Here is a 12,689-nt window from a genome sequence, read left to right as displayed (position 1 = left end):
CTGTGAGTTAAGGCCACCCTGCATAACAATTACCAGGCCAGTCTGGTCTACATAATGAGACTTTACTTCAAAAAACCAAACCAAACCAAACCAAACCAAACAAACAAACAAACAAAAAACAAAAAGAAAAGAAAGGGAAAGAAAAAAATAGAACTGGGGGACTGGAGAGATGGCTCAGTGGTTAAGAGAACTTGCTACTCTTGCAGAGGACCCAGGTTTGGTTCCCAGCACTCCCAGCTAACTATCATCCCTGACTCTAGTTCCAGGGGATCTGGTACCGTCTTCTGGTGTCCATGACCATTGCATGTACATAGTATATTTACATACATGCAAGCAAACCACTCATGCACATTAAATCAATCAATCGATCGATCAATCAGTCAATCAATCAGAACTTCAAGATCAGTTCTGGATAGAATTGAGCCTTGGGCACAACTCTAGGAACTATATGAATATTTTTACATGGTCTTAGCATGTAACTTCCCCTCTAGACTTGTGGGTTGTTTTTACTCTTCTGTGAATTGTTAAAAGTGTAAACAGATACCTTTTTTTTTCTTACTTTCTTATTTACCTTTTGTAAGAAAGTATGTAATAATAGCAACAAAATTTTTCAGTATAAATACTGTGTATAACACTAACATAATTTCTGGACAGAACTTAGTGGGGCCACCCTGAACAGTCTTCCTTCTGTTACATCTGAGAAAACAGAGCCACCATCTGACTTCTAGAGAGTAAGCACCATAGAATGAGGAACCAGCCCCTCATTCTCTGCTGTTGAGATGGCCCTGGTAAATCTAAGCATTTGTATTGAGTCAGCTGAAGGGCTTCAAACCTGTATCACTTTTAACTTTTTTGTCAGTTCAAACATGTTAATTTACTCTTCATGTCACTAGCAAGCAAGAGAAGGGGGATTTTTAACATTAGTTATCTATTGCTGTGAAACAGGTTACCCCAGCTGGTGGCATTTACTGTCTCACTGTTTCTTTAGGCATTTAAGAGCAGTTTAGCTAGGTAGTTTTGGCAAAGGTTTCATGAGGTGGTAATCACCATATCAACTATGGCTGTAGTCATCTGACTATTTTAACTGGGCTTGGAAGAGCTGCTTTCTAGCTGGCTCCTTTGCATGAGTGTTGGCAGGAGGCCTTAGTTCTCTTGCCATATGGGCCTCTCCATAGGGCTCTTTGAATGTCTTCATGACTTGGCAGCTGGCTCTTCCAGAGTGATCCAATGTGACAGGGAGGTAGAAGGAAAGAAACCACAGTACCTTTTTGTAGCCTGACTTTGCAACTCACTCAGTCATTTCTGACATATTTTATTTGTAAGACATGAGTCATTAAGTGCAATCAAGTTCACTTCTTGAAGGGGAAAGAAGTAGTGAAGAATTTGAGGACATCTTTGTCATGTGGTCTAATATTGGCTACTATCAAAATTATTGATGAGCTTAATACCCTTGTTAAAAGGAAATGGATCCAGAATCCCACTGGGTCAGGATCTTTTTTTTCCCAATATAGATTTTTATTGAATTTTTGTGCATTTCATACACTACATCTTAATCATATTTAGATCCCCCTAACTGCACTCCCCATTGCCCCCCACACCAGATTTCATGCATTCTGACATACATGTTAAGGTCTCTCAAGTCAAGCTTGTTTCCTCAGATGTCCCTCAGTGTGAGTTTATCCACTGGAACCTGGTCCGCTTATCCAGTGTCACTCTCTTAAAGAAGACCAACTCTCCCTCACCCAGCAGTGATTAGCTGCCAATAGTTCCTCAGCTAAGATTGGGACCTCTGCCCATTTTCAAAGTTCTGGTTTATCTGGTTTGAGTTTGCATGGGTCTTATGCATGTTGTCACCATTGCTTTATGTTCATATGTACAAGTTCCCAGCTGCTTGGAAAACTGTTTCCTTGTGGTCATCTACCACCCCTCGCTCTTAAAATCTTTCTGCCCACTCTTCAACACAATGGTCCCTGAGCCCTGGGTGGGTGAGGTTTGATATAAGAGTCCTATCCAGGGATACAGTCTCTTACTCTCTACACTTTGGCCAGTTGTGGCCTGTGTTCATTGCCCCCTGTTGCATGAGGAAGCTTTGCTGGTAAGAGTTGAGAGATGCATTAGTATTCTCTCTACCCCCTGTTCCACTGTGTTCTGTGAGCTTTAGGTGTAGAGGTTCCATTGTAGATGTGTCACTTAGGTTTGGGCATCTCACAGACACTTGCTCTCTGTGTTTGACCAGTTGTGGAACTTGTAATAGTCTCCATCTGTTGCAAAAAGAAGCTTCTTTGGTGTGTGGTGACAAGTATACTTGTCTGTAAATATAAGGATCCATAGTTAGTATACAGTAAGAAATTAAATTTGTCTAGGGATGTGACAGATGTATGTTTTTCTCTAGGATCTCTGACCTCTCCAGCCATGTGTATTCGGCTATATTTATAGTACCACACGAGTTCCTTTTCATTGAGCAGGCTTTAAGTTCAATTAGCTAGCTGTTGATTACCTCCAAGGTAAAAGGGCCACTACTGCAGCGATATAATTTGCTGTGTCAGTTGTTGTGGTCATCAGGCTTTAAAGCTGGGACTGAACCATTGATTGATTTTTCTCCTTAGCAGCTTACATAGTATACTGTAGAACTGTGAGAGCTAGTCTTTAGGAAGGAGGCTTCCAGGTCAGTTCTAGCTCCATTGTTCTAAGTCCTGTGTCTGAAATATGTCCAGTCTTCAGCAATAAAGTCTTATCTTCAAGTTCTGGGAGGTAATCAAATACTGTGGCAATAGCCATTTTGGGAGTCTCTTGGACTACCCTGACCAGCAACTCGAGGGGAGGTTTCTCCAGGTCAGGATCTTTTTAACCCTTCCTCACATCGGTGTCAGAGATCCAATGAAAATAGTTTGAAAACCATTATAACATCAAGTCTTTTTCTAGCCTAATTCACAGAAATATTGTTAGTCCATAAAATTGCAGAACTCAACAAAGAGAGCAGTAATAGAATCATACAGCACAGGCAGTAGACCAGTTTCTGGTGCTAACTTTTGTGTAATAATCAGTGGAAAGCTATTGTGGTTTAGTGTATTAGTTGGTAATTAGCCATGATTATCTGTGAAGTATTTCTGTCTGCTGTTTATCTCATTTTTACCTCCTTTAACAGAATAATACAACAGATCTTTGCAGGATTCTTTGCAAATTCTGCAATTCCTGGATCCCCATATCCTTTTTCTTGGTAAGTAACTATTTTTTTTTAATCTAACTCTGCTTAGATCCATTGTTTTCTGTACCATGGAGATAGAAAAAAGCTACATACATATGTAGATGTGACTGGGATGCTAGACCATTGTTGGCTGAGTCCAGACTTAATCAGAACTTTTTATTGTTCAAGCTCATGGTGGCTGTCTTGGTCCCCTAAGCTATTTGAGTGCTGGATATGCCTGGTTCCTTTTCTCATTTGGTCTGAGGATTGTTTTGAGGTGGGGAATGAGATAGTCACTGCCAGGCTTGGTATCTGCTTTGTGAGCTTTCCATATGACCCATACAGGAAGATTTTATTCTTTAAGATTTTCTGAGGTTGAAAACATTTTTCTTTTTCCAAAGCAAGAAGGTTTGTCAGACTAAGAGAAGACTGTACATAATTCAGTACCAGAGTGACACTTGTGCATGACAGGGATTAAAGATAGAATATTTTCTGAATATCTTCTTTCTTAGGTAATTATGTGCAATTTCTAACTTGCTATAGAAGGATTTTCTGCTCAGAGAGACCTCAGTTCTTCCCCACACTTACCCCATTTTCTAGCCTCAAGTTCCTTTTAATATAGTCTATCTGGAGTCTGAACCACTTTTCTAAGGTACTACACCAGCAGCAGCAAGAAAGAAGTTCTGCCAAGTCCCTTTTGTAAGTGTTCTGAGTTGTAATTCAGAGAGACTACGGTGGCTGCTTCTGCACTGGAAAAGTTGTCATTGTCCAGCACCATGTGCAGTCTCTTTGAATGAGGAACGTCTGCTGTAGATTGTGGCCAGCCCAAAGAAAACCTTTTCTTAATCCACAGGCAGTGAGCCACTTTTTCTGCTCTGATGTGGCATGTGGCATTTTAGGTGGCATTACATTTTGTTCCAGTTAAATTAAATTTGTTGAGAATAAAAACAATCTTTAGATAATCTGCTTAACCTTGCAGATATAGAGAATTTCTTTACCTCTCAGTTCTAGAAGACTAGTGACTTTTCAGCTCCCAGAGAATAGTATCCCTTTGTTAGTCCTCTACCCCACCCCTCTGTGGTATAAGGCAGGGCCTGGTCACCCCACCTAATTCTGTCTGTCTCATCTCATGTATAGGAGCGGGATGCTGCACTCCAACCCTGGGGACTATGCCTGGGGTCAGACAGGGCTTGATGCCATTGTAACCCAGGTGAGGAGCTGCCTTTCAGGTTGTCTGTTCATTGTGTCTTGCGGTTCCACAGGATTCCTGCATTCCTTCTGCTACTTTGAAATGGCTGTCACTCTGCTTTCACTGATATTTTGAGCTTTCAGGTTTCCATTTTTATTAAATGGATAAGTGGGTTATGGGTTTAGCACAGTATCCATGTACCTACCAGGCCCAAGGGGATTTGTAGAAGACAATTTCACTTCTAGAGGAAGTAAAGACCTCTCATAATAAATAGTATATAACAATTTTAGCTTCTTGTTTAGTTCTCTGAGGAACAAATGCTTCACAGGAAAGTAGGGTTTCACACATTGAAGCAGGGACTTTTGATAGATGGAGAAAGTAAGAGAAGCAGAGAAAAGATATTCCCATGCATATGTAATTGCTTCCACTTGTTTATGTTCATTTTAACTTAATTGTTTTTTTCATTTCCCTCGTGGACTGCTGAGAGTAGAAGGCAGGTTTATTTCCAAGTCTTCCTGTAGGCAGTAATTTACCTTTTCTTGTATTTTGCTGCTTCTTATACTCCCACCCTTTTCTTCATTCTTACAGAATGAAAAATTTGAACTAGTTGAGTATTGCTTATTATGGGGCTGGAGAGATGGCTTGGCAGTTAAAAGCACTGGCTGCTCTTGTGGAGGACCTTTGTTCCATTCCTGGCACCCACATGGCAGCTAAAAACCATCCACAACTCCAGTTCCAGGGGATTCGATTCCCTCTTCTGACTGACCTTCAAGGGCACAGCACAACATGGGTGCAACCTACCTACATGCAAACAACACACTCATATACATGAAATAAAAACAATAAATAAAATATTTTTTAAGTATTGCTTTTTATTAAGTTATAATTTTATTCAGGGCATCTTAACCCTTTTGGCATCCTAAATTTGCTTTGTGACCAAAGGTAGACCTTTCAATTATAAGTCTGTCTCACAATTATGGCTTATACTGATGTCACTCTAAGACCATAAAACAATTGTAAGTGTTCCAGCGCCAGAAAGGGGGAAACCCAAATCTCTCGGAGCCCTGCAGAAATTAAGAGCAACTAACATTTTAAATATCAGCATTATTTGTTCTCAGGTGGAACAGGTTCTCCAGAGTTTGAGATGTTTAGCACTACTTCTTTTTTGCTTTCTTTTTGTAGCTTTTAGGACAACTGGAAAACACAGGTCCTCCTCCAGCTGACAAGGAAAAGATCACATCTCTTCCAACAGTGACAGTAACTCAGGAACAAGTTGGCAAGTTTATTTTCATATTTATTTTCTCATCGTATGACCTCTGTTTAAAATTTTAGTACCTTCTTCTGGGCATGGTGGTGCATGCCTTTAATCCCAGCACTCAGGAGGCAGAGGCAGGCAGATCTCTATGAGTTTAAGGCCAGCCTGGTCTACATAGGGAGTTGCAGTCCAGCTGAGGCTACAGGAACATCCTATCTCAAAAAGACCAATAAATAAATAAATAAATAAAAATTAGTACCTTTCTATACTAGAACTCTTCTGGTGAATCTATAGTCCTTTAAAATGCCTGATGGTGTCAAATATGTAAGGCACCTGTTTCTTCAATAGATTATTAACCAGCAGCTACTTCCTGAGAAGTTCCCATGGCTGTTTTCTAGGTTCCATTGGAAATATTGAGGTACAAGGTATAGATAAAACTTGATTCTAATCAGTACAAGAACTTATTAGAAACAAAACTCACTAAAAATTTAAAGTGCTGACTATAGTGTTGAGCTGCTATACAGACCTGAGGGAAAGAATAAGAGAACAAGTAAGAGGCTAGGGGTTTGTTTTACAGTTGTGTCAGGTGCAGTTAGATAAATAGAGACATTGTTTTAAAACTTATCTACTACCTAAAACATCTTGAAACTTCTCTTGTAGTCTGAAGGTTTTCAACAAGGTCCCACCGTTTCTGGTTATAACCTCCCACTACTCATGTCAGCTTCTATTCCAGATTCCTCCTACACCTCATTCAAATACCCTCTCTGTGCTCTGTGTGTGTGTAATTTTTTGTGTGTGTTGACCTTGGACTCACTATGTAGACCAGGCTGGCCTTGATCTCAGGGAGATCTGTCTGCCTTTACTCCCGAGGGCTGGGACTAAAGGTGCCACCATGCTGGGCATAATCTGATATTCTTAAGTTGGTTCATTCTTCTTAAAGAAAAGTTTTGTGGGTCCTGAAATGGAGAAATGAGGGAGTTAAGTAATCTTTAGGAAGGTTCATCTGAAAGTAGTGTGTTAAAAGAGTGGAAGGGCGGTGAGAGTACAAGGGGGGGGGGAGAGAGAAATTGAGATTGAGATTGATTGATGAAGAAGGCTATTGCTGCAGTCCCGGTGGGGTTCTAGTGATTGTAGCTGTGCTGATGGAAAGGAAAGGATAAATTAGAAGTTTAATTAAAATTTAAAAAAATTTTTATGTGTTGTATGAATGTTTTACCTTCATGTACATAAATGCACCCATGTATGCAATGCCCTCAGGGGCCAGAAGAGGGGTTAGTCCCCTGAAACTAGAGTTACGTATGGTTATTAGCCACCACGTGGGTGCTGGGAACCACACTCAGGTCCTCTATTAGAGCAGCCAGTGCTCTTAACTGCTGAGTCATCTCTCCAGCCCCCTGATACAGCTTTTAATGAACAACTTCTTCAGAGGACTTTTGGACAGCCACACTAAAAGAGAGCATGGTGAGGAAAAGGGCAGGATAAAGGTGGCTGAAGACACTGAGTAACTATGAAGATGGCTGAGATGAGTCCTTTGGTATACCAGTTACCACTCTTTCCAAAGCAGATACTGGCTGTCAGAGGTTGTCACATATTTGGGAAGATGCTTTTTCTATTTTGATTGTTGAAATCAGTTCTTTCCTTCCACCATGTAGGTTTCAGGGATTGAACTTAAGTCTTCAGGCTTGGTGGCAAGCACCTTTATTAGCTATTCTATCTCTCTGGCCCCAGACTCTGCTCATTTTTCCAACTCGTTACATTAAAAAGTGGGCCTAGTTGGGTATAGCGGCCCATACCTTTAGTCCCAGCACTCAGGAGGCAGAGGCAAGTGAGATTGAGGCCAACCTGGCCAACATAGTGAATTCCAGGCCAGCTGGGGCTACAGGGAGACCCTGTCTCATAAACAAAACAAAACAAAACAAAAAGTGGGCCTATTATATGATTCCTATTAGACCTATTGGAATTGGTCCCACTTACTTTTCTGTCTACTACCACCTTTGTCTCCATTTTGAAATAGAATTCTTTTTACCTTCCATTTACTCTCTCTCTGTCTCTCTGTCTCTCTCTGTCTCTCTCTCTGTGTGTGTGTCTGTCTCTGTCTCTCCTTTGTTTTATTTACGCGTTTCTTGGGTTGTTAGAGATATCATGTTGGGTTTTGGTTTTTCTTTTGTGTTTTTGAGATACACTCTGTAACCCAGGTTAGCCTTGGACCGTCCATGCTTCTCCCTCCCCAGTGCTGGGATTAGAGGGGTGCACCGTCATGCCTAGCTCTGGGTTGTTTCCTTCTTTTGGCTTGTTTACTTTAAAACACATTCCTTCCTTCTCCAACAGATATGAGTTTAGAATGTCCAGTGTGCAAAGAAGATTACACAGTTGAAGAGGAAGTCCGGCAGTTACCCTGCAATCACTTCTTTCATAGCAGCTGTATTGTGCCATGGTTAGAACTGGTGAGTATAGCCATCTCTTATCTGTGATGAGGCAACTGTGCAATGTAGACCAGATTCTAGTCCCATAAATTTTGGGTGATTTCTAGGACTACCATCATTGTTTTAGAATATTAGCTTTTTGGAACTCTTGTAACCAGGGGATGAAAAGCTATAGCACACAGGCCATGTGTGTGCTCTACCAGGTTTTGTAAATGTTTTTGTTTGAAACACATCTATAGTTATTTGTTTATAGATTGTGTATGTCCATTTCTGTGCTGCATGGACAGAGCTAAATAGTTGCAGCAGAGTTGGTGTAGTTTGCAAAGCCTAAAATATTTACTCTCTGTCCCTTTAAAGAAAAATTGTGCTTAGTCTCTTCGAGACTACATGGGAAAATGGTTGATAGTCACTGTTCTGTCATAGTTCGGGTCACTATTTATAGTTAGTTTTTTGGTATTATGTCTTAGCTTTTATTAATTTCCTGAATTAGAATTCTGTCAGTTCTGCTTATAATTCTATTCAGGAATATCCTGGTATCATACCTTGGAGCCAGTGGGTTCTTTGTCTTTTTAGTTGTCAAATCATTACCTTTTTTGGCAGTATTAGGAATTGAACTTAGGGCCTTATAAATGATAGATAAGTGCCCTTAAGTAATAATTTGTGTGTGGTGAGAGGGGGTGTGTATGTGGGTACATGTGCACATGTGCATGCATGCATGAGTGAGTGTATGTGTGGAGACCAGAGGTCATCCTTGGGTGTTGTTCTCAGAAGTCATTTCCTTTTTTTTTTTTAAATTTCTTTTTTAAAATTTTGTTTTGATTTTCTGATTTGGTTTTTTGAGACAGTGTCTCACTGTAGCCCCAGCCAGCCTGGAACTTGATATGTAGACCAGACTATGTAGACCAGGCTCGATTTCATGATCTCATAGAGATCCACCAGCCTCTGCCTCCTTAGTGCTGGGACTAAAGGTGTGTACTACCATGCCCAGCTGACTTTAGAATTTCTTAAGTGTTTTGTACTAAGTTGTCAGGTCAGGCTTTTACAAGAATTGATATCTTTGTTTCAGCATGACACATGCCCTGTATGTAGGAAGAGCTTAAATGGTGAGGACTCTACTCGGCAAACCCAGAGCTCTGAGGCCTCTGCAAGCAACAGATTTAGCAATGACAGTCAACTACATGACCGATGGACTTTCTGAAACTAAAGACCACACCTGAGCCAGGGCTGACTTGTGGCAGTCTTCTTACCATAGCTGTAAATTGTATCAAAACTAAACAACAACAACAACAACAACAACAAAATAGTGATTTAGAAATCGTGTAAGAAACCACAACCCATAATAATAATGCAGTGAGTGTATTTCTTCTCTAAATTTGAAGTTAGGACCTACAGGTGGAATTGTATCTACAACCAAATGCCTCTTGTTCCTGAATTCAGAGTGATAATTCTATGTGTGACACTTAATTATGTCAGTTTGCTCCTGCCTGAGTAGAAAATATGCAAGTTGTTCCATCTTAAAGTCTAGCTAGGGTTCTACTGTCATGTTGTCTTGTAATGGATGTCTCTACCTCCTCCTCCAAACTCTGTCCCACCATTAGTGTATTTTGCCATACATACAGAGGAACCAGAGCCCTAAGGTCCTTCTATATAACATCTTTTTGTCTTAGTTGTGCAAGAGCATTTATTCTTGGCAATATTAGCAAGGTAGGAATAATTCAGGAATCTGAGACTAATAAGACAAAATATCTTCAGAGATCAAATCAAATTACAATGGGAAAGAAAAAGTGGCCTATCATGGTACACTTTGATTTTCTTATTTTAATTTTAGTGACTACGTCATGAAGTACAGATTCTCTAAAAACCAACATGGCATGTCTTAGTCTTGGATTGGAAGGAATCTGATTCTGGTTCCATTTTGGCAACAAGTTGGGCAGCATATAGGTAAAGAGAGACAGATGTTTGAAATCTTTAGTCCTGAGATGTTTTTAATGACCCTCCCCCCAACTCATTGTTTACTGTCTTTTGTACTATGGACTTTAAAATAATTCCCCTCATAGAGATAGGTTTACTGCTTCTGCAGCCACTTCACTGTTTTTGGTAATTCATTGCTATTTAGAAATTGAAATTTTGTATTGTCTTGTTTTAATTTGTAAAGCTCATTTTTCATGTCTGAAACTTTTCCTGTTAATGCTCAATTCTAGCTGTACTGTACTTGGAATCAAACTGATTAATGTAATCATGCCCAAAACAACTTAGTCTGGGAAAGGTAGACTTTACTCCAGTTCTAACAGTGCCCATACACATGTTCTTTAAGTGTTTAAAGTTGAATAAATGAAGAATGTCAAGAATGTTGTTGGACTGTCAGAGTCTCAGAAGGATACACTGGAGACATATAACAGCTGTTGGTGTACCCCAAAGGGCACTGAATATGCAAGTTTTTCCATTTGTGGGGTGATGTCAGCCTTTAGGGTCATCAGAACAAGATCACTACTGTTTGGTGAGTCTCTTTCTTGACTAGGAGTACTTCGCCAGTTTCTTTTGACTATCACACTAATTTTGGGGTGAGAGTATGGTTAAAGTGGTAGAATATTAGAAAACATCTTTCATTCCCCCCTAGGCTAGTTAAATTGTGCATGTCCATTTTGAAGGACCGGGGATTGAACCTAGGTCCTTATATATACTAAGGAAGTGCTCTTCCACTAAGCAATGTGCCCAGCATCTTTTTATTTGGACACAGAGTCTCACTAACTGGTCCATGCTGACTCAAGACTCACTCTGTAGTACAGGCAAGCCTTTAAATTGTGATCCTCCTGCCTCACTCTCCCAAATAGCTGGGATTACAGGCTTGTGTCACTAGGACCAGCTTCTGATTCATACCCTCTGAGCACAGCCTTTAGAGGCAGGCTATTATTTCAGCAGGCCACTCCTCCATTTTTTTCTTTTCCCTCCCCAACTTCTTCATCCTCTACCAAATTAATCTGGAATTAAGAGATGCCTCCCATTCTAGGGTTATCCAATATACAATCCCAGGTTGCAGTCCATTGTTTCCAGGAAGTCGAGGCAGGAATACAAAGCAGCTAGTGACATCCAGTCAAGGGTAGAGAAAGATGTGTGTGCCTATTTGCTCAGCTTGCTTTTTTCTACTTTAATTTAGTTCAGGGCCCAGCCCATGAAATGGTGCCATTCACTTTCAGGATGGGTCTTCCCACCTCAATTAACCAATTAAGAAAAATCCCTCACAGGTATGCCACAGGCCAAGTTCCTCATTGAGACTTTTCCCTGGTTATTCTTGGTTGAGGCAAGTTGACAGTTAAAATTAACCACCAGGCCGGGCGTGGTGGTGCACGCTTTTCATCCCAGCACTCGGGAGGCAGAGGCAGGCAGATCTTTGTGAGTTCGAGGCCAGCAGGGGCTACAGGGAGACCCTGTCTCAAAAAAAAAAAAAAATTAACCACCACATCCAAATATCCTGGACTTTTTAGTTGTTGTTGTTTTTGTTTTTTCTTTCTCTCTCTCTCTCTCAACTGGAAGTCTTACATGCTTGGAATCTTGAGTCTTTACGAGAGTTAAGGAAGAAATGACTACACTGACTGCTAAAGTCAGCCCCGTCTGACTGTCAGAAGAGAGAATGCTGGGATTTTAAAGAGTTCTTGAGCCCTACAGTGTGAACTGGAGATCTTTAATATTAAATGACCTGCCCTTTGAATTTTATGCAGAGTTGAGCAGATTTGCTTATTTTGTTTTCGTGTGTGTGTGTGTGTGTATGTGTGTGTGTGTGTGTGTGTGTATTCTTGTCTGTTAATAATTTGAAACACAAAGGTAGAAAATTATTTGATTTGCACATTCCTAGAGAGTGGTAGAACTTGGAACTTGAGTGATTACATTGGTTCGTGCCTTGCTGTCCTCCCACTGAGTAATTGCCCCTAGTATTTTCCAGAGTTTAGTCAAATTTATTTTCATATGGGACAGAACTGGGGAGCTGAGTGGCAAGGGCAGAGGGGTGGACATTTAACTGTTAGCTCCAGTTGAGAGGGAGAAGAAATAACCTGGCATTAAAAATTAATTTTTCCTCTGATTTTCTATTGCCAAGAGTTGAGAAACTGGAAGACTCTAGGATGACATGTCTCTATAGCTGTAGGTTTTTTGACTCTTTCTTTATAATAAGAGTTTAATTTATCATAAAAATAATTTTTAGGCCAAGGTTGTAGAGATGACTATTGATTAAATCTCTTCTTTAGTTCAATGTAAATTTTATTAACATTTGGTATATAACAGCTGTATAAGTGCATCTTAGATATTTTCTTTGAACAGGTGATTGAGTAATGGTTCTCAAGCTTGAAGGAAGATTTTGGGGGTAAGAACTTGTTTTCTAATTCCCACGTCTTTCATTAAATAGTTATTAGGAAAAAAAATTCTGGTTTATATCTATGTATGTTTATGTGACTGGGTGTATATATAGAAACTATACTCACTGACATAGTATGTACATATTTCACCCTGGAGGAAGAAAAGATACAGTGGGCACTGGGGAAAAGTAAGTACGCCTACCGAAGATTGGAGTCTTCTAGCCTGATTCTCTCATTTATATTCCTTTGTCCCTGTTTTTCCATGGCTTCTCTTTTACAAGACACTGTTGGC

At 40.2% G+C, this 12,689-nt stretch overlaps 1 protein-coding gene across 2 annotated transcripts in view; it reads left to right on the top strand.

The window, feature by feature from the left end:
- Window positions 1–11,762, top strand: part of Rnf115 (ring finger protein 115) — an 88,744-nt gene extending 76,982 nt beyond the window's left edge. For both annotated transcript variants that reach the window (XM_008827583.2, XM_017796754.2), the window contains exons 5-9: window positions 3,146–3,217; window positions 4,322–4,394; window positions 5,556–5,649; window positions 7,957–8,072; window positions 9,118–11,762. In XM_008827583.2, the coding sequence (XP_008825805.1) occupies window positions 3,146–3,217; window positions 4,322–4,394; window positions 5,556–5,649; window positions 7,957–8,072; window positions 9,118–9,249 (487 nt within the window). In that variant the 3' untranslated portion in view covers window positions 9,250–11,762. The remainder of the gene's footprint in view (window positions 1–3,145; window positions 3,218–4,321; window positions 4,395–5,555; window positions 5,650–7,956; window positions 8,073–9,117) is intronic.
- Window positions 11,763–12,689: the final 927 nt, after the last annotated feature.

Source organism: Nannospalax galili, unplaced genomic scaffold (assembly GCF_000622305.1).
Source record: "Nannospalax galili isolate Female #2095 unplaced genomic scaffold, S.galili_v1.0 scaffold693, whole genome shotgun sequence".
Taxonomy (NCBI): Eukaryota; Metazoa; Chordata; class Mammalia; order Rodentia; family Spalacidae; genus Nannospalax; species Nannospalax galili.
Note: the sequence above shows the minus strand (reverse complement) of the source record. Positions and strands in the feature narration are given on the sequence as shown.